The sequence below is a fragment of the Stegostoma tigrinum genome, chromosome X, assembly GCF_030684315.1.
Source record: "Stegostoma tigrinum isolate sSteTig4 chromosome X, sSteTig4.hap1, whole genome shotgun sequence".
NCBI lineage: Eukaryota > Metazoa > Chordata > Chondrichthyes > Orectolobiformes > Stegostomatidae > Stegostoma > Stegostoma tigrinum.
In genome coordinates this window covers 16,856,905-16,877,979 of record NC_081404.1, presented here as the reverse complement: position 1 = coordinate 16,877,979, position 21,075 = coordinate 16,856,905, and the positions used below count along the sequence as shown (strand labels likewise).

The 21,075-nt window shown below is 46.8% G+C and overlaps 1 protein-coding gene across 4 annotated transcripts in view; it reads left to right on the top strand.

Moving 5' to 3' along the window:
- Positions 1 to 21,075, top strand: part of LOC125448209 (integrin alpha-7-like) — a 184,049-nt gene that overhangs the window by 86,043 nt on the left and 76,931 nt on the right. For 3 of the 4 annotated variants that reach the window (XM_059643435.1, XM_059643438.1, XM_059643437.1), the window contains 4 exons: positions 4,902 to 5,029; positions 8,123 to 8,202; positions 11,644 to 11,899; positions 14,276 to 14,407. In XM_059643435.1, the coding sequence (XP_059499418.1) occupies positions 4,902 to 5,029; positions 8,123 to 8,202; positions 11,644 to 11,899; positions 14,276 to 14,407 (596 nt within the window). Of the gene's footprint in view, positions 1 to 4,901; positions 5,030 to 8,122; positions 8,203 to 11,643; positions 11,900 to 14,275; positions 14,408 to 15,132; positions 15,253 to 21,075 lie in introns of all 4 variants that reach the window. The other variant, XM_059643436.1, reaches the window with a different exon arrangement.

Genomic DNA, 21,075 nt, shown 5'->3' with positions numbered 1-21,075 from the left:
TTTCTCTCTCTCTATCTCTCTCTCCCCCCCCACCCTCTCCTTCCTCTCTCTCTCTTTCTCTGTGTCTCTCTCTCTCTTTTTCTCATGCTCTCTCTCTCCCCCCCCCGACCCATCCCTTCAGAATGGTTCTAAAGAAGAGTCATACTGCACTTAAAATCTTCACCCTGTTTCTCTTCACACAGAAGCTGCCAGACCCCCTGAGTTTCTGCAGCAATTTCTGTTAGTGTTTGTTCCAAGTGGCACAGGGCAGCCCGGAGAAGGGCTACTGTGTCCAAGACACTGAGCAGCTTCAGAGGAGAGGGGTACAAAAATGAGAGGATAAACAAAGCAATGATTTGCAGAAACCCCTCTCAAAACCTGCATGAAATGTGAACCGTCTGAGAATTCCAAATGGGTTAAGTCTGGTGTTCGCTGAAAACCTGCAGCAATTCACAGTCAACCAGAGACCTGACGCTCATTCCTGGTTCTGTTTGATGGATGTGGCACAGATACTTTTGTTCCTCAGAGATAGTAGGAACTGCCGATGCTGGAGAATCTGAGATAACAAGGTATAGAGCTGGATGAACACAGCAGGCCAGGCCGCATCAGAGATTTTCTGAAGAATGGTCTAGGCCCGAAACATCAGCTTTCCTGCTCCTCTGATGCTGCCTGGCCTTCTGTGCTCATCCAGCTCTACACCCCATCCCCCTCTCTGATGAAGGGTCTAGGCCCGAAACGTCAGCTTTTGTGCTCCTGAGATGCTGCTGGGCCTGCTGTGTTCATCCAGCCTCACATTTTATTATCTTGGATTTTCCAGCATCTGCAGTTCCCATTATCACTGATACAATTTTAACCTCACTGCGAAGCCTCTTCCAGGGATGCCTAACCTGAAGAAGTTACCCTCCTCCCTCCGGACCAACCTCAGGGAATCTCTTTCCCACTGCAACTCTCTTGTAATCTCTTCCGTCTTCCCTGGACTGACTTATCCCCTCCCTACCTCCCCACCTATACTCTCCTCTCCACCTATCTTCTTTTCTCTCCATCTTCGGTCTGCCTTCCCCTCTCTCCCTATTTATTCCAGAACCCTCACCCCATCCCCCTCTCTGATGAAGGGTCTAGGCTCGAAACGTCAGCTTTTGTGCTTCTGAGATGCTGCTGGGCCTGCTGTGTTCATCCAGCCTCACATTTTATTATCTACACCTTGTTATCTAGTTTTGCTCCTCTCTCTTTTCCACCCCTCCCTCCTCCATTTCTGTTTGCAAAATCTGACTGCCTTGATCTCTGCTGGGATACACAGCACTTCAGACTAGGTGACTGTAAACCCTGACCCCCAGGCTATGGTGTTTGACCCCCTTGAGGTAGTGGAGGAGCTTGGAGGAAGCACTGGGAGTAAGCACTCATGTTCCGACATGGCCCACAAACGGCTCTGCAAAAGCATTTGCCTTCCCCCAAAGCTATCCTCGTCTTGCTAACAACTGCCAGGATTCCCCAAGGGAACCCCTGACCAGCCACTTTAAACTTGTAACATTGGTGTTACATTGGATGTCTCTGACACAGTTCTATATTTCCCTGTTTAAGTCTTCCCTTCTGACCAAATCCGACCCGCTCACCCGTCTTAAAATCGCCTCCTTGTGTTTGTTGGCACACGTCTGGCATAGTGGGCACCTGTCGTTGAGGAGGAAGATCAACAAAAACGTGCTTGTGCCACACGAATGAAATGAGATAAAATGTCTAGGCTGTGTGTGGTACATTGTGGACATTAGAACATAGAACAATACACTGCAGAACAGGCCCTTCGGCCCTCGATGTTGCGCCGACCTGTGAACTTATCTAAGCCCCTCCCCCTACACTATCCCATCATTATCCATATGAAGAAAGGAACTTTCCAATCACTCAACCATGGATACTTATAGCTGTCTTGCTGCTAAGCTCAGGAATTCCCTCCCTCACCCTCTCAGCTTCTGTCTCTCTCCTCTGTGAAGACACTCCTTAGGAACATAGAAAGATGGGAGCCAGGAGTAAGCCATTCAATATTGAGCGTCCAAGTCAGTTCCCTGTTCCTGCTTTCTTCCCATACTCTTCGGCCCCTTTAGTCCTAAGAACTACATCCTTCCTGAGAACAGTCAATATTTTGGCTTCAACTGCTTTCTGTGACAGAGAATCCCACAGGCCTCCCCCACTCGCTGGGCGAAGACATTTCTCCTCATCTCAGTCCTAAGTGGCCTGCTCCATCTCCTTAGACAGTGAGCCCTGGTTCTGGACTCCTCTGTCATCAAGAACGTCCTTCCTGCATTTACCCTGTCTAGTCCTTTTAGAATTTTACAGGTTTCGATGAGACTCCCCCACCACCCCAATTCTTCTAAACTCTAGTGAATATAGCCCTAACTAATCCAGTCTCCCTTCATACATCCTGCCATTCCCAGGAATCTGTCTGGTAAACCTAGGCTGCACTCCCTCCATCACCAGAACATCCTTCCTCAGATAAGGGGACTGAAACTGCCCGCAGTACTCCAGGTGTGGTCTCACCAAGGCCCTGTACAATTGCAGCAAGACATCCCTGCTCCTGGACTGGAACCCTCTCACTATGAAGGCCCATAGACCATTTACCTTCTTCACTGCCTGCTGCACCTGTAATGCTGACTTTCAGTGACTGGTGTACAAGGGTCTTATTGCAAATCCCTCCATCTCAACACGGGGGATTTGGTGTAATGCCTCATCTGAGATGAGAGTGACAGTCTGAATTGTACCCTCAAGCCCTCGGAGCGGAACTTGCAACCAACAGCCTTCTGATTCCACCTGCCACCCATTGAATGATGGCTGACAAGCTCCCGACGTTGACCTGGTCATTGTCGGGAGGAGCCAGTGAGGATGAGAAAAGAGATGGAATGGGTGGGTTTTCCTGGGGATGGCTGGAAAGCCAGTGCCCGAGTCAACTCTGCAGCACCTAGCCTGTTCCTGACCGACTGCCATAATGAAGCCAATGTGGTGAAAATGGATCCCGCGCAGACTGAAGCATGTTGCTTGAAAGAGTCAGGTGCCAGACTCCAATAGCTCCTGGTCCCTGGCTGTACTGTACAGTCTAGTACTGGTCCACAATGCTGTTAAAGTGTTTAGATATCCCTACGGTCTCTATTTCTAGGCAACTATGATGAAAGGTGTATAAGTTTAATCCATAAATATCATTTTTGAGAATGTGGATTCGAAATAGAGGCTTATGGGTGATTCTTACTTGGAGGGTTTTCTATTTAACAAGTGAAAGGTCAAAGAATCCTGAATCGGTGACTAAATCTAGTGTTTTTGTTTGAGAGCACATAATTACAGACCTTTCTGGTGTCAATGGGAAGATGTTTATATTGTTGGATTTATAAATGGTACGGTAAATATTTAAGGTTGTTCGCCTTGTTTTCCGTTCAGCAGATGCGAAGGTTGAGCCATTAAACAGAAACAGTTTTGTCCAAAAGATATCAGTGTTGAGCTTAGAAGCAAGTTTGGTTTCTATCCTAGAATAAGTTTGGTTTCTATCCTAGAATAAGTTCAGGCCAGTTCGGGGAACAGATCCCCTCAGCAGGAAGGTTTGGTTTGTGAAACTTCCAAACCAGGAGAGTTTGGTTGGAATGCTGCAAGTATTTGGGACACAGAAAGTTTAAGCTCTCAAATCTGTGTAAAATTCATATGAACAGATTTGGAAAAAATACCCATTGCAAACAAACTGGAAGGAATCAGTTGCAGAGAAGTCCCGAAAGATTCGAGACAGAGGTATAATTTCTGTGGACTTGAGTCTCTGTAATGAATATTGCCAGAAAATAGAAACTTCGTTGGATTTAAACTTTGTTTTACTGCATATTTTGAAGCTGGGATTCCAGCAAAGGTTCACCAGACTGATTCCCGGGATGGCAGGACTGACACATGGTGAAAGACTGGGTCGACGGGTTTGTACTTGCTGGAATTTAGAAGAATGGTTGGGGGAGGGAGGGGCGGTGTGATGTCAGACAAATGTATAAAATCCTGATGGGCCTGGGCAGGCTAGATGTGGGAAGAATGTTCCAGATGTTTGGGAAGCCCAGAGCTAGGGGCCATAGTCTGAGAATAAGGGGTGACCCATTCAGGGCAGCACGGTGGCTCAGTGGTTAGCACTGCAGCCTCACAGCTCCAGGGTCCTGGGTTCGATCCCACCCTCGGGCAACTGTCGGTGTGGAGTTCGCACATTCCCTCCATGTCTGCGTGGGGTTTTCTCCCACAGTCCAAAGATGTGTAGGCTAGGTGGATTGGCCATGCTCAATTGCCCGTAGTGTTCAGGGATGTATGTGTAGATTAGGTGGGTTCTTGGGGCATGGGTCTGGGTGGGATGCTTTGAGGGCCAGTGTGGACTTATTGGGCCGAAGTGCCTGTTCCCACACTGTAAGGATTCAATGATGATGACTCAGATGAGGAAGAATTTCTTCACTCAGAGAGTTGTGAACCTGTGGAATTCTCTCCTACAGGAAGCTGTTGGGGCCAGTTCATTAGATATATTCAAGAGGGAGCTCTAAGTGCCTCTTGCGGCTAAAGGGATCAAGGAGTGTGGAGTGGGAGTGGGACACTGAGATTGCATGGTCAGCCATGATCATATTGAATGGTGGGTCAGGCTCAAGGGGCCGAATGGCCTACTCCTGCTCCTGTTCTCTGTGTTTTGATAGCGTGTTTTTCACTTTTTTTTCTTGAGCTTAACAAAATTCTGTTTTATTGTTCATGAACATTGCCTGAGTATGTCACAGTGACTGACCAGCACGCTAAGTAACAAGATAAACACAAAAAAGGATTTGCCAAGCCAGGTTTGGCACCAGACCTGTGCTGCAGTGCCAGCAGCTGCGACCAAACTGCTAATGCCACCCAGTCTGCAATGCCACGGGTCAACACCGGTTTCCCTTGCTGTTTCTTTACAGGATTCTGGTGGGGGCGCCTCAGGCCCGTGCCCAGTCACAGCAGTTCGCCAATCGCACTGGAGGACTCTTTGCGTGCCCAATAATAACGGAAGACGATGAGTGTGATCAAGTCGAAATTGATAATGATGGTCAGACAAACGCTTTTTCTTTTCCCCCTCCCCTCGCTCGTTCTGTGACCATACACACCGAGTCGGTTGTTCTGTTTAAGTTTACGTGTGACTGCAGCCTCAGACTGGCGCTCTCTGCCTGGGTCATGTCGCAGCTTCCTGATTGGTTGTTGCACTGGCACAGACTTGGGTCTGCTCTCTGAATGACCTCAATGAGAGGCTTGAAAAGCCAGAAGCAGACGAACGAGAGGACAGTTTGAAGTAGACACAAATGCGTTTGGATTGTGTGAACCTCTTTACAATATATAATGACTTGCATTCACATAGTGCCTTTAACATGGGACAAGACAACAAGGCATTCCACAGGACTGTTAACAAATACCAGTTGACATTGAGCTACATAAGGAGATATGAGGACAGGTGATCTCAAGACCAGTCAGTGAGGCAGCTGCTAAACTATTGTCTTGAAGAATGAAGGTGAAGGGTTTGGGAGGGGAATTTCAGAACTCCGGGTCTGGGAACACCACTTGGAAAAGCATCAAGGGTGGCAAAGACACAAACTGGACTCTGGCTGGAGGCTTCAATGTCCATTATTAAAAGAGAGACTTTGTGACATCCTGACTGGTTTCTGTAACCATGTCCTGCAGGGCATATGGACCAGTGATAGGTGGCAAGAGAATCGGCAAGAGGGAAAGATTCTTCTAGACTTTGTTCTCATCAGACTACCTGTTGTAGATGACACCCGATGGAGTAGATAGGAGTGACTACCACACAGTCCTTGCAGGTATCATCCATTGTTTTGCGTGGCACTATCACCATGCCAAGTGGGACAGAGGAGGCTCTGCAAATATCCTTATCTTCAATAATGGGGGAGCCCAGCACATCAGTGCAAAAGAACTGGTGACGGCCATGTTTTCAGTCTCCAAGGCCCTAAACTCTGGCAATCCCTTGCTAAATTGCTCCATCCCTGTGCCTGTGTTTCTTCCTTTCAGATGCTCTTCAAAATCTACCTCTTGACTAAAGGTTTTGATTATGAACGCTTCAGGGCCGAAGTGTCAGGTCATTTGGCCCATCATGTCTGCATTACCCAGTGCCAATCCCCTGCCTTTTCCCCATATCCCTGTGCCCCATTTTTACCCTAATAACCATCCAATGTCCCTTGAGTGGCCCAATGGAACCTGCCTCCCCCACATTCCCAGGCAGTGCATTCCACACCCTAACTACTCGCTGGGTGAGAATGTTTCTCCTCACATCCCCCTCGCTTCATCACTTTCAATCCACTCCCCTCTCGTTCTAGTTCCTTTTACATGTGGGAACAGCTTCTCCCTGTTTACTCTGTCCAGCCCCTGCTCATGATGTTGAAAACCTCGAACAGATCTCCCTCTCAGCCTTCTTCTCTCCAAGGAGAACAGTCCCAACTTCTTCAATCCATCCTCATCGCTGATGTTTCTCATTCCTGGAACCATTCTTGTAAATCCCTTCTGCACTGTCTCCAATGCGCTCACATCTTTCCCATAATGTGGGGCCCACAGCTGTACACAGTCCTCCAGCTGAGCTCTAACAAGTGTCTTGTACAAGTTCAGCATCACCTCCCTGCTCCTGTACTCTGTGTCCCTATTAGTGAAGGTGCGGGCACTGCTCTCTCCACCTCTCCTGGCCCCTTCAATGATCTGTGCACAGATATACCCAGCTCCCTCTGCCCCTGCACCCGCTTTAGAATCGTACCCCCGTTTTATATTGTTTTTCAATGTTCTCCCAACAAAACCGTATCCCCTCATATTTCTCTGCGTTGAGCCTCATCACTCACCTCTCCACCCACATCCACCAACTTATCAATGTCCTTTTGGAGCTCCACGCTGTCCCCCTCACAGTTTGTAAACTTTCCAGGTTAGTGTCATTTGCAAACTTGTTAGCTCAAGGTCCTTGCAAGGTGTCACTGTATGAAGGGTGCTAATGACATATGAGTTGTGGTTTGATGGTGATCTTGATTTTGTTTCAGAAGAGTTCTTATTATGCATGCACCATACTGTAACACACTTTTGAGCGGTTTTATTATGAGTAACTGGGGAACTGCTGTGTCGGTGATAATGCTTTTTAGTGATTGGCTAAACATTTCTCCAGCTGATTTTTTGTGAAGTGAGTTTGCTTGATGAAATAGCCAACTGGAAAGACAAAATAGACAGATTTCACTATTTAAGGGAATTCTTGGGGTTAATGGGGGAATGTGGGATTGAGGTCACTCTCAGATGCAGCAAGCAGTTAGGTGGGTAGTTTGCATTAATTCCAAGAGGGTTTGGGGGGTGAGGATAGCTTGCTGCGGCTGTACAGGGCATGGGTGAGACCGTATCCAGAATATTGTGTGCAGTTTTAATTTCCTTTCGCCTTGCCATATGGGAGTGCAGTGGAGGTTCACTCAGCTGATACCGGGGATGGCAGGACTATCGTATGAGGAGAGATTGATTTGACTGGGCCTGTGTTGACTAGTAGAAGGATGAGAGGGGTCCTGATTGAAATGTGTAAAATCCTAACAGGGCTGGACACTCTATATGCAGGGAAGATGTTTCCCCTGCCAAAGGGGGCTTCCAGAACCAGGGGTCACGATCTCAGGATATAGGGCAGCCCATTTCAGACTGAGATGAGGAGAAATTTTTTCACTCAGAGGGTAATGAACCTGTGGAATTATCTGCCACAGAAGGGAGTGGAAGCCAAGTCGCTCAACATATTTAAGGAAGATTTCGAGTTTCTAAAGACTTCAAGAGGTACATGGAGACACTGGGAGTATAGCATTGAGATAGAAGATCATCTACGACCATGTTAAATGAAGGTTTCGACTCAATGAGCGATCTAATTCTAATATGGGAAGAGAACTCCTATTTTCTCCAATTCTTTATGATCCTATTGGATGCTGGGGTAGACCAGAGAGGGCCTGAGAGGCCTACTTCTGGTCTGAATCCATCTCTTTGTAGTTAATGATGAGGAAGTTGGACATTGTGTGGGCTAACAGCCACAGGGTGGGAGTGGACTCAATGCACACACTGTAAACATGAGGGATTTTCAAAGCAGCGTCGGCCAATTAATTTATCAAGTTCAGTAATGTTCTTGTGTCTTTTCCAGTTGATCTGACGAGGGAGAGTAAAGAGAACCAATGGTTGGGTGTGACGGTCAAAAGCCAAGGAATTGGAGGGAAAGTTGTGGTGAGTTGTTAATAAGAAGGCAGTGGTCTGGGGATATTATGTACAAAAAAGCTCAGTCTGCTGGAAGACTTGGCATTATCGAACTATGCTTGTACACAGCTGTGAGCCAGTTACAGTTCATGCTGACTGAATTACTGAATTCAAAATCAGTTTAATTCTCAAAGGTGCCTTTAATGGATTATTCAGGAGTGACATGAGAAATCATAATCCGACATGGATTCAAGAATTTTTATAAACCGGATGAGATCTAAGTGGCAACTTTTTTCACACAGAGGGTGGTGTGTGTATGGAATGAGCTGCCAGGGGAAGTGGTGGAGGCTGGTACAGTTACAACATTTAAAAGGCATATGGATGGGTACATGAACAGGAAGGGTTTACAGGGATATAGGCCAAATACTGGCAAATGGGACCAGATTAATTTAGGATATCTGGTCAGCATGACGCGTTTCACCAAAGGGTCTGTTTCTGTGCTGTATATCTCTCTGAGTCTAAGGCAAACCATTGATGAAGTTACAAGGAGAAAAGGACAGAACTTTGTTTCGCCATTGTATTGCACATTTTAACAGCGCTGCTTTTTGTTGGCCATGTGGGAGTTATTCAGTTTCAGAAGCTTCTGTGAAGTCTTTAGGCTGAAGAGGAAGCGGCAAGGAAGTTTCAGGTCAGCAAGCGATAGCAGTTGGGAACCTGGAATTGGCCACAGAGCCTTGAGTTACACACACCATGTGTGAGGAAATGGAGAGTCAGTACCAAGGGCTTATTTTCCGACTTTTGTTCCCTGTTTGAAGTGGACGATTGGCCGGTGGCTGTGGAACACCAGCCCGACACTTATCGACATCTTCAGTGGACAAAGAGAATAGCGAAGAGTGCCGAAAGGAGATGAGAGCTCTTTTCTTAAAACAAAAATTGTTTTATTTATGACATTCCTTTTAAAAATCACTGAGCCTGAGGGAGCTGAATAGCACTGGAGATCTGTTAGCATGGGATCAAGGAAGAAAATCAACAGATGTTAGAAAGAATCATTTTCTTCTTAAAGTGTTTGAACTTGAAAAGGCACTTTGAACAAGAGACTCTCTCTGAAAAGCAAAAACAAATGGGGGAATGTTCTCTTGCAAATGCAGACAGCTTTTATTTTGGCAATCTGGCTGCATAATCAGCAAAAAGCTTAGCCGATTGATTAGATCAAATCCCAATCCATTTTGTAATTTAAATTTGAATGTCACTGTACGGTTAGCATCAGTTTTAGCTGTACGCAAGTGGGCAAAGTTAGCAGGTGCACTGACTGTGCTGCAAGGTTACCTCTTATTGGTGGGCTACGCAGTACCGTTAACTGCCATTGGCTGCAGTTGGGAATGAGGTGGCTACATTGGAAGAGTCCAGCCGAGTGAAAATGAAAAGGCAGGAATGGCGGCAAATGTTCAGTCAGATTCCTGGTGTGGCCACCTTTCGTCAGAAGGACAGCGGCTAACAAGGGGAGAAACGTCTTTTACACAGCGAGCAGTTTGGCTCTGGAATGTACTGCCTGAGAGGGTGCTGGAGGCAGGGTCAGTTCACAAGAGAATGGGATCATGATTGAAAGGAAAACCAAAAAAATGAAAGGGCAGGATTACAGGGCAAAGACGGGGGGTGGTGTGGGGTGGGGGTGGGGACCAGGCTTGTGAAGCACTCTTTCAGAAACACACCGGGGGTGGGTGTAGGATGGGCAGAAGGCCTAACAACTGTTCTCCTATTCTGTTTTATTTCTGGAGGGGTCATTTAAAATCTATTCCAAATAAATCCTCAGACATCTCCTTGCTGCGTTGGTGGCAAGGAACCCAAACGAAACACGTTGGACAAATAGCTCAGTTTCCAGTGGCCATCTGTTAGTAACATCTCGTGTTAGTAATGAGCACCAGTCTGAATCAGTTGGGTCGAATGGCCTGTTTTGTGTGATTTTGAAATGTATGCCATGTGTTCTAAGTGATAGCCTCCTACGCAGGGTTGACAAGCTGCTCTATTTGAGCAGGAATGGGGAGTACGGGCCAAAGCTCATTTGACATTCTTTGTCAGTGCAGAGCTATGTTCCTGCTATTGATATGGGACCCCAGCAATAGATCAATAAACTCCTCAACACTGACGTCCCTCACCTTGATGAACACAATTACCTAGCAGCTCCCACCATTTAAAAGAAAAATGTGGTTTAAAAGCACATTTCTCTTTCTCCTCCCAGATTCCACAGCTGCTGTCACTTCTAACCTTCCATAGTTCCCAAAGACCTTATGTGGATGGTAGCCGACTGTTTGACTGCAGTGGCCGGTGCAGGCAAGCTCTATCGCTGTCTGATGCCCACAGAAGCCACCAGCTGGTAGTGGAAGGCAGAGTCCCTGGCTAGGTCAACCTCACCCATGGGCACTGATTCCAACTGAAGCATTCCCTATGAACCCTGTTGACTGTTGCTCCTGTTGACAATGACTCAGCGTGGAGGGCAGAGCAAACCAACGGGTGGCACGGTGGCTCAGTGGTTAGCACAGCTGCCTCACAGCGCCAGGATCCTGGGTTCAATCCCACCCTCAGGTGACTGTCTGTGTGGAGTTTGCACATTCTCCCCGTGTCTGCATGGGCTTCCTCTGGGTGCTCTGGTTTCCTCCAAAGATGCACAGGTTAGGGTGGGTTGCCCATGCTAAATTGCCCGTAGTGTCCAGGGATGTGCAGGGTAGGTGGGTTAGCCATGGGAAATGCAGGGTTACAGAGATGGGGTAGTGGGGTGGGTCAGGGTGGGATGATCCCTGGAGGGTCAGTGTGGACTCGATGGGCCGAATGATCTTCTTCCACACTGTAGGGATTCTGTGATTCTGTCTGCACTGTGTTGGCTAAACCTGGTGAAGGATGGGAGTTCGGAGAATGGCGTATAACAAGATTGAACAGGTGTCACGGAGCAAGGAATTGTCCCTTCTCTCTCGGAAAGTGAAGACTGAGGGCTGTGCTGATAAAGGTACTCACAAGGATTGTAGAGTAGATCTCCATGTGGTGCCAATTGAGAATTCAGGGGAAGCAGAGAGTTGGGAAACTCGAGTGGCTGAGAGGAAGACCTGAGAGGAACACAGGGAAGGGCGCTCGTGGTCCAGGTTCAAGTCCCACCTGCTCCAGAGGTGTGTCGTAACAAAACAGAATAGTTTAGTTGAAAATACCCGCATTTAAGTGGAAGCTCAATAAAGCTGCGAGGGAGGGAAAGGATACGGTGAGGTGAAGCAGTTCTTAGGGATCTTTGGGGGCGAAAGCAGGTACAGAGTTGGGTGACCATAGAGAATGATGGAGCAGGGCCAAATGGCCTCCTCTTGATTCTAGTTAGTTTATGTTTGAGTGGGCGGGGTGAGGTTTGGGTGTTGCTTGAATGTCAGCATGGCGCGGTTGGGCTGAATGGCCTGTGCTGTGAATGTGACCGAGGTGTTTGTCTTTTGCTCGTAGACATGTGCCCATCGCTACGAGGTGAGGCAGCGTGTGAACCAGCCAGCGGAAACCCGTGACATGATTGGGCGCTGCTACGTGCTGAGCGAGGACTTGCAAATCCGAGATGAGCTGGACGGTGGCGACTGGAAGTTCTGTGAAGGCCGCACGCAAGGTCACCAGCGCTTCGGGTACTGCCAACAGGGCATCGCGGCAGGTTTCACACCAGATGAGCAGTACATTTTATTTGGTGCCCCAGGCACATACAATTGGAAAGGTCAGTCATTCCTGAATTTTGTGTGGGCGTAAAACAAATTTGGCATCTTTGCCGTGGCAACCAACATCAAAAGCGTAAGAAGCGGGTGGCAGTTCTTACCACTGGCACTGCCCACTGCTTAACCTGGGCAGCCACTATCACCTGAGATAACAAAGTGTGGAGCTGGATGAACACAGCAGGCCATGCAGCATCTCAGGAGCACAAAAGCTGACGTTTCGGACCTAGACTCTTCATCAGAGCAACGTCAGCTTTTGTGCTCCTGAGATGCTGCTTGGCCTGCTGTGTTCATCCAGCTCCACACTTTGTTATCTTGGATTCTCCAGCATCTGCAGTTCCCATTATCTCTCCAACCACTATCACCCAGTAGGTGGTGCGAGCTCTTCCCCAATGCTGTTGGCATTGATTCTAAAGGCACCAATTCAAGTACCGTGCCAGGCTGTTGTGTCCTGAGCGATTGAGAAGCCGACAGAAGCTGCAACTTGAGCCGTGCCAACTCCTTCTATGGTGGTTGCACACATATTTGCTGACTGCAAACACCGGGATAACCATTGGAAAGGAGGAGGCTTTGGGCAGCCTCAGTTGGATCGTCCCTTGCCTAAGGTCCCTAAAGACATTAACCCATGAGAGCACTTGCTACACCTGGCAAGGATTGTGTAGCACCTTGTGCCCTGTGCCTGTCTCTGTCCGGCCACAATTGCTCCCACTGGCACTCCTGGCTGAAGATACTCAGCTGAAGTGACAGGACATGCCTTCATTCTGGAAGCGTGCTACCACGTGTCAGATTGGTCGACTTCCTTTCCATGGCAACTGTGGAAACACAAAGCTGCCTGAATTCCAGAGGGGGCCTGGATGGTCTCTTTGTTGACAGAATTCCTGCAGGGCCGAATAACCAAGGCAGTGAATTGTCCTCTCAGCCTTTAGATCTTGGGTTGATTCTGTGCCAAACTAATGGTGTCCGGCGTCGGCTCTCCCTCCAAGGACTGTACAAAATGGGCTCAGTGCAGTTTTGATCCTGGTTCCATTGGCTCAGTGGGCATCCTAAATCAGAGAACACCGCTGGTCACTGGCACTGAAGGTGGCAGCCTGGTATTTGTATGTGCTTTCTGAGCTTGAGCTGAATGGCACACTATTGGGCAGTCTAGAGGAAGGTTTACTTTGCATCAGACCTAAACGCACAAGTGTTTGCCTTGGCCAGTACTGAAACCTTCACTTAGAAAAACAACAGACAAAGTCATTGCCTGGCAACAGCTATGAGTTCCAAATCGTGATTTAAGAGTGACACAAGTACAAGTCCACTTGAAATAGTTGTGAACGAAGAGATGTGTTGCAAGGGCCTGTACCCTGTGATGAGCTATGCCCTGGAGGTTGGCATTAACTCTGTCCAGAAGGACCTGTGCTGGCATGGATTCTGATTGTTCATTCCCAGATCTGTCTGCTTTGCTCTTCAGCTGTCAAGAAGGGCTGTTTATGTTAGATATTCAAGTAGGAATAATTATTCAGGTTGCCCTGTGTACCTGTGTTGCTTTGCAGTAACATTTTACCAACTATGTTCTTGGAGCAAACTTTTAAAAGGCAAGCTTTGTACAAGGTGAGACTTATTTAAAGAGAAATATGCAAAAAAGACGGTGGAGATGGTAGAAAAGCTACCGTCAGACTTGATACCTAAAGGGTGCAAATTTCAAGGGCTCCCCACCAAACATTGACAAACAGCTGAGAATTCCCACAAGCTAGTGATTTACATGGAGGGAATTCCTTCCCAACAGAAAACAGCGCTCCATCATTTCAAAAAGCAAAACCATGGTTGGTTGCATTGAGAAGATCATCAGTGAAGTGTTGGAGCCAATATTGGAGGGAGTGGGTGTGGGGCATGGCCGCTCCAATCACCTTAAGGCTAGGCAGTGCCACTCTAGAGGACCCACCTCTGTTTTGCACCCAGGAGCTTGCTGTTGCCCATCATCTTTGAGATCAAGGTTGGGCCTGCAAGCCTTAGCAAGTTGGCTTTTTGAGTAAGTTGCCATTCTCTGGCCCCTCCCCTGGTCTGCTTCCTCGATTCCCCTCTTGCAAATTTAGTCAATTCACGAGTCTAGTCCCAGAGATACCTCCTGCACAGGCATCTTGGCCAACAGGGAAAGAAGCTTTCCCGATCCATGATGACTTTGTTGGGAATTCTCTATGGCCGAGCTGGAGTGTGGTGAACCTAGTTTTGAAACCAATGGATTAGGTGCGAGGGCCTGGTTGACCCTATAAGCCTGAGGTAGAGGCCCTGCCTAGAATCAGGTCCCGATTTGAACTGTGTACTGTCGCTAATGTTGCAAAGTCAAGCTTTGTTTACTCTGCTCATTTTTTATTGTTTCACCTAACTCTCAATATTTTTAGGTAATGTTCGGACAGAACTGTTGAGTCATTCTTTGGTTCACTTGGGCATCTATGACGACGGTCCATATGAAGCGGGTGATGAAAGAAAGCAGGACGCTAATCTGATTCCTGTACCTGCCAATAGTTACTTAGGTAGGATACCTATGCAGTGCAGACAGAGAGAGGTGACTGAAGGGTACTGCTAAACAGCTGAGGATTCCATTTTGGTTAAACAGAATCATAATTCACCTCCAACCAGATTCATCTCCAGAATAAAATCAACTTCTCACAAAGGCATGAACTTTGATTCTGTGTCCCCTCGCCCCCAGTTAACATGGTGCCCCAACTTTACTTCACAGGAACAGGTGAATCGTAGAGTACGGATCCCACCTGCAATGCATTTGCGCTGGTGCCAGGCTAATCACTTCCATACCCAAGGCCCATATTTGCCTCGCTTTTGCGAGTCACATCGCAATGCATGTGCTCGCGCCATGCCAGCCCCTGCACCCACACTTCTCCTTAAGGCTGTTGACTTCCTGCTCAAGCCTTGCGCGGTGCCCACTGTAGCACCTCTGCAGCCGAGCCTGTTGCCCCTGTGGCAGTGCCACTTTGCAACTTCCTGGGAACAGGAGCTGCAGTGAGGTTAAGACAGGCTAGTCTTGAGCAGTGAATGAATTCCTGTGTGTTTGCGCAGTGATTTTTTTTTGTTTTGGTTTTTAGTTGTGATTGAAAAGTTATCTACGTGACTGTTTAACCTTGAGACGAACCCTCAGTTGCTCATTCAGTCACTTCCCTCTGTCGTGCCTTATCTTTTTGATTCTAACTCGTCTTCTTCTTCTCCCTTCTTCTTCCCCTCCCCATTCATCTTGAATGCACAGGTTTATTATTTCTGACAACCACCAGTAGTTCAGACCCTGATCAGTTGGTTTACAAGACACCGGACCCTGCTGAGAAACCAGCGCGGAGTTCTCACGACGTAGCACAACATAGTTACTTAGGTTTGTAAGTGCGCATGTGGCAGGGAAAGTGTGCAGCCAACTCCCTCTTGTGTCTAGTGTATGTGTACGAAACATTTTTGTGAGGGCAAAAGAAAGGTCGAAACCCAAATCCATGTTGTTGTGTTTCATTTACAAGCCTCCACATTTCTGCACACTTTGATGGCCACATGAACTTCACTGCTTCCTGCTGGTCAGGTTCCATAGAGTAACACAGAAGCCGAATGGTCAGCCCAAATCAAGATGGTCACTTTCGGTCAACATTGTAGTCGCCTGCTACAATGAAGTTTCTCTATCATAGCTGCGGGGTATTTCAAATCCAGCTAAGTGGATGGAGAGGTGGCAGTCAGATAATATTTTGGGACAGCAATCTTTTTCTGATGTTTGGAGATGCGTAAAGGTGGTTCCAGTTGTTGACATCCAGGGTTTCTATGCGACATGGGAAAACATGGAGTCACATTCTTGATCTGGCCCGTTTTATTCCCATTGAACAAAGGGGAATTTGTTTGTGTGATTTATTTAGGAAACAGATATAAATAGAGCCAGTTCAGCCCAGATGCCATCAAGCCTGTAAGGAGGAAGTGTTTGAAGTTCCAGCTTCCTTGACAGGCGTCAAATAATTGCCAGGGAAGCCCTTAAACCCATGTCCGCAAGGAAGCTGCCTTGTTACGAGTGGCATTATAAATGCTGAAGGAGCCACCGGGAAGCAGTGATGTTGTGTGTGAGTTGTGTGTACAGCCTGCAACACTGTAACAGACTGCCGAATTGACTTCAACGAGCCATTCGATCCAAGCTCTGGTGACACCTAAGGAGTGTTTGTGCATTAGTTGGAAGCCAGCCCAGTCAAAAAACAAGTCCACTCAATTCCGGTAGTCCATTACACAGTTGGCTGTCAGAGTGTATGGCTGCCTGTCATTGTGTCTACACGAGTGCTTTCCATTGTTCTGCATGCGATGGCACCGGAGTAACACGAGTGTGCCATGGTTCAGTGCCTGCTCTCAGCACTGAACCCTGGTGCCTTCCACATGGAAAGGGCGGGTGAAAGAAATGTGTCTTTAAGCATTTCAGGGTTGGTCACTTGAAATACGATATTGGGAAATCTGTCGGAACCACTCCCGAGTATATGTGGCACATTAGCATAGTTGTACATTCCACACATTAGATTTATTGGTGGGAGTATGGGGAGGGAACCTTGTGTATGAAGGACTGAAAGTTAACATGCAGGCATAGCATGCGATGAGAGTCGCAAATGTGATAATTGGTGTAGTGTAGCAAGGTTGGAGTCAAAGGAAATGCAGCTATATTTCAACTGGGTATTGGTGAGACCCCATTGGGAGCGCCGTGGGTGGTCTTTGTTTTAGAGGGGGTGCAAGGAAGGGCCATTAGAGTGCTTTATTAGCTGAGAGAGTTGTCCTATGAGCAGAGATTTGAGTGGAATGGATCTGTGTTTGTGGAGTATAGAGGAATGAGAGGTGATCTCATTGAAGCACACAATATTTGTGGAGGGCTTAACCAGGTTAGATGCTGTGAAGCTTCTTCCCCAGGCAGTCTGGAACTAAGGGGCATCAACTAACCATGAAGGGATGGCCAGGTCAGACTAAGAAGTGCTTGGCTTGGTGGGTGGCAAATCTGTGGAATTTACTCCGGAGAGTTGGGGTACTCACGTGTCTGGTATGTGCAAGGTAGTGAAGTCAAAGCTCCCCATCCTGATTTGGAGCTTGATTTCGTGACTCATTGGGTCAAAATCCTGGAATTCCCTCCCTAAGGGCATTGTGGGTCTACCCACAGCACATGGACTGCAGCAGTTCAAGGAGGCAGCTCACCCCCACCTTCTCAAGAGACAACTAGGGATGGGGCAATAAATACTGGGCCCAGCCAGCGATGCCCACATCCCCTGGGTAAATAATAATAAAATAATAATAACTCAGCATGCTCTTATTGAAAATTGGAACAGGCTGTTTCTGTTTTTATCTTAAAAAAAATTAGGGTTCATCTTCATAAATCTTTAGCTGCAGACTGGAAGTAGTGAGGCTGAAAGAAATTTCTCTCCTTTCTAATGCCTGGGTAAGGTTCACTATAATTTTCAACTTACACAGACATCCTGCAAACCAAGGTGACCCACAAATTAATGACTTACCTTGTGGGGTAACTAACCTCAATGCAGCCATTTTGTGGCATATTTGGGGGCCTGTTTTAGTAACAACTTCCTTCGCTCCAGAAACACTTGAAAGATATTTGAGGGCTATTTTTCGGGTCTCCAGGCAACTACCTGAAACAGGTTCCATGCATATGCCAACAAGCAGATCATATTTTAGGCCCCCAGTGGGAAATTGGGCTACTAGCAAACAAAAATGTGATTTTTGGAAAAAAAAGTGTATTTGCCCTCATATATTATTTATAATGAGGCCTGAGGCCTAGCTGTGAGCCAGCCTCGGGCCTTTTGGTTCAGGCCCGTGTTGGCACCATTAAAACCGAAAGCAGGCACCAACAACTTCCACCCTGGGAATTGTGAATTCTAATTCAATTCCACAATGCCAGAAAATATCAGAATATAGGGGAGGCCATTTGGAACTGAGATGAGGAGAAATGTCTTTGTGCAGAGGATGATGTCTTGAGTTGAGGAACAGAGGTGTCTAATTGCTAACTCAGGGCCTCTATTGATATTGGAGTCAAGGTATAGTGTTGGACAGATTAGCGACAGCTGTACTCCATGACCTGAGCTGTATCTGATCAGGAGGCACTCGATGGTGAATGCAAAAGTGGAAGAAGATCAGGGTGCTTTTGTCAAAGATTTTGTCTCATGCTGAGGTGTATTGAAAATGTGACACTCAGCAGATTAGGAGAATCAGTGTCCATTTCTCAAATATCCAGGATCCTATTTCAAGAGACCAATATTTTTGCGTTTACTTTGGAGATAATGACAAGCATGCACCCTGCCCATGTGGATTTTTCAGAATCTCCTTGTACTTGGTCCATGTGATTCACTGTTTCTGGCATGTTTGTGCTGTTGCATGTTTCTGCTGGCTTACTGTGCTGTCTGGGACACTTGTCATTGTCATTCCCAGTCTTTGTCTCCACCTCTTCCATCAATTTCCTTAAACCAGTTGCACTGACTGACTCCTATCACTGGCATACGCCACTTTGTTGGGCTGTGGGGTAACTGCAGGGGCACAGTCCACGAGCAGAAATGAAGTTGCAAATGGGATGCGATTCCCTGTCTATGCTGCATGAGTTGACTGGGAGGCAATGATGGTGGTGATGTGATTGGCCTCCAGGTGGCCACAGCAAGGGGTGAAATGGAATCAGCCTGAGGTCTGTTCCTGATCATCGTCTCGTGTCTGGAACCGAATGGCCCATATAGTCAGGTGACCTTGACCAAACTCCCATATGATGACCACTTGGGAGAAATAATGGAGGGCAGCCAACATCAATGGAGGCAGACTCCAAAATGTTTTCTCTGTGGGAGAGAGACGGATAAAAGCATGGGGACAGTGGAGAGGGTTGGAATACAAAGTAGCTTATCTCAATGGTGATCCTGATTTAACCAGGACATGAGATCCAAATAATCAATTAACCCCAGTTCCTAATCCAAGCCATCATCACTTTTGAGTTTAGTACTCGCAAAAGGACTTATTTGTCAAACAGAGGCTTGGATTGCTCAGAGTAACTCTAGTCTCATCATTGGCCAGTACAGTTGCATCACCATGTTGCATGACCAATCTCGCCATCAATAAATGCCAGTGTTGTGACATCCCTATGATTTGCATTGCCACCTGATGTCATCGAGCAAAAGCTTCCATTTTCCATATCACGGCTCGCTTGCTTGAATGGTTTCATCACTGTCGTAACTGCAGCAAAACCAAATTTGTTTGCTTTGGTTAATTAATGACCAGTCATTGGGGATCTTCATTGCACAGTCCTTTCGCCATGTTGGAGACACCTGTGATGTTTCATCCTATCCAGCACGTCCTCTCACACGCCTTTCTAGCTTCTGCAAAGCAGACCATTCTGTGTTTTGCATGGGTTTGGGGCTATCGAAAGGTGAGCACCTTGCACATGAGAGTGTGTACTTTTGACCTCGTCTTTAACACCACACCCAGCATCTTGAAGAGCACTTCACGCTTGGGTAACCGTGGCAACCTTGGCGGTGGGGGAGGAACCTTTTGATTTTTAAGAAACAAACGAACCTTGAACTCATTTGTTGTTCACTAAATTAAAGTTGAATTATCCAATTTGCTTCATCACTTTGAGAGGAATCATGTAGTGCAGCTGTATCCTATTCAGTAAAAATTGGGGTGACAATTTTAAACTGAAATGAACTGTACTGCAGGAGCCTGCAAGAAGGTACAGCTCATTGGGCCTGAAGAAGAAAAGTTGTCAAAACTCACCTCAAACAGGTCAAATCTCATTCAACAAGACTTTTGATCAGTGACACACTGTTAATGTTTACAAGCAAGTTGCTTTCCCAAAGCACTTTTTAATCGAGGCTTCTGAATGTAGAGAAGTGAGAGGGTTGTATTTTACGTTAATATCACACACTGCCTTCTTTTCCTCATTTGCTGATGTGAATTAGGCCTTATGGCACAGCTGAGTGTGTGGATTCACCATGTGAGGAACTGTAGGCTTGGACCATCCCTTATTTGGCACTCCAGTGTTCCCCAGCCAAAGGTCTTAAATTGCAAAAGATGTTATCCTCTGCGCTGGTTAGGGAAACTCACAATAACATCAAACCAGGCAGAGGAATAAAATGAAATGAGTGTTCTTCGCAACATTGCATTGGAAAGACCAGATCTTCCATTTAACCAACTCTCGCAGGACAAACCCTAATGTTTACATCCAATGGGGCTTATTGTAAATTGTCCTATACATGCTGGTTTCCCATCAATGTATCACAGGAGAATCTGTTGAAACTCAAAATGTATCTGCATTATGTCAAGAGGCAGCTCTTCATCTTTAGGGCTCAGAGATCCTGACTGAGCCATTGTAGCTGCTGAAAGTTTAAAGTCTAGATGTAAGACATGTAAAAACAGTGTTCGCAAAATGAAACAAGGAGACAAGAGCCAGAACAGCAGTGAAGTTTCATTTTGAAGAAGTGTGCAATTTAGCAATAGGGCCAAGGTGGAAATTATAAACTTAGCTTGCTATTCCCTTGAGAACATTGAATTCAAGATGATCTAGTCAAGGTGTTTAAAAAGCCAAAAGACTTCAATAGGATCATTACTGAGAAGCTCTTGTGCAGCAATGACAAACAATGGGACAGAATCTTCAAATCAGAAATGAGGAAACATTTTGCTGGACTGATTCCTGGGATGGTGGGACTGACATGCGAGCAGTGGTTGAATCACTTAGTACTGTATTCACTGGAGTTTAGAAGAATGAGGGGGTGAATCTCATAGAACCCTGTAAAATTCTAACAGGACTAGACAGGGTAAATGCAGGGAGGATGTTCCCTGGGAGTCCAGAACCAGGGGTCACTGTCTAAGCATTCGGGGTGGGTCATTTAGGACTGAGATGAGGAGCAATGTCTTCACCCAGAGAGTGGGGAGCCTGAGGAATTCTCTGTCACAGAAAGCGGTTGAGGCCAAAACATTGAATCTTTTCAAAATGGAGTTGTATATAGCACTTAGAGCTAAAGAGCTCAAAGGATTAGGGAATAAAGAGGGAATGGCTATTGAGTTGGATGATCAGCCATGATCTTAATGGATGGTGCAGCATGCTTAAACGGCCGCAAGGCCTACTCCTGGTCCTTGTTTCTATATTAATTGTAAAACTCTGACCCCTAAAAGGCTCTGGATGTTTCGGGTTGAATTGGATCTTTCTGGTTTG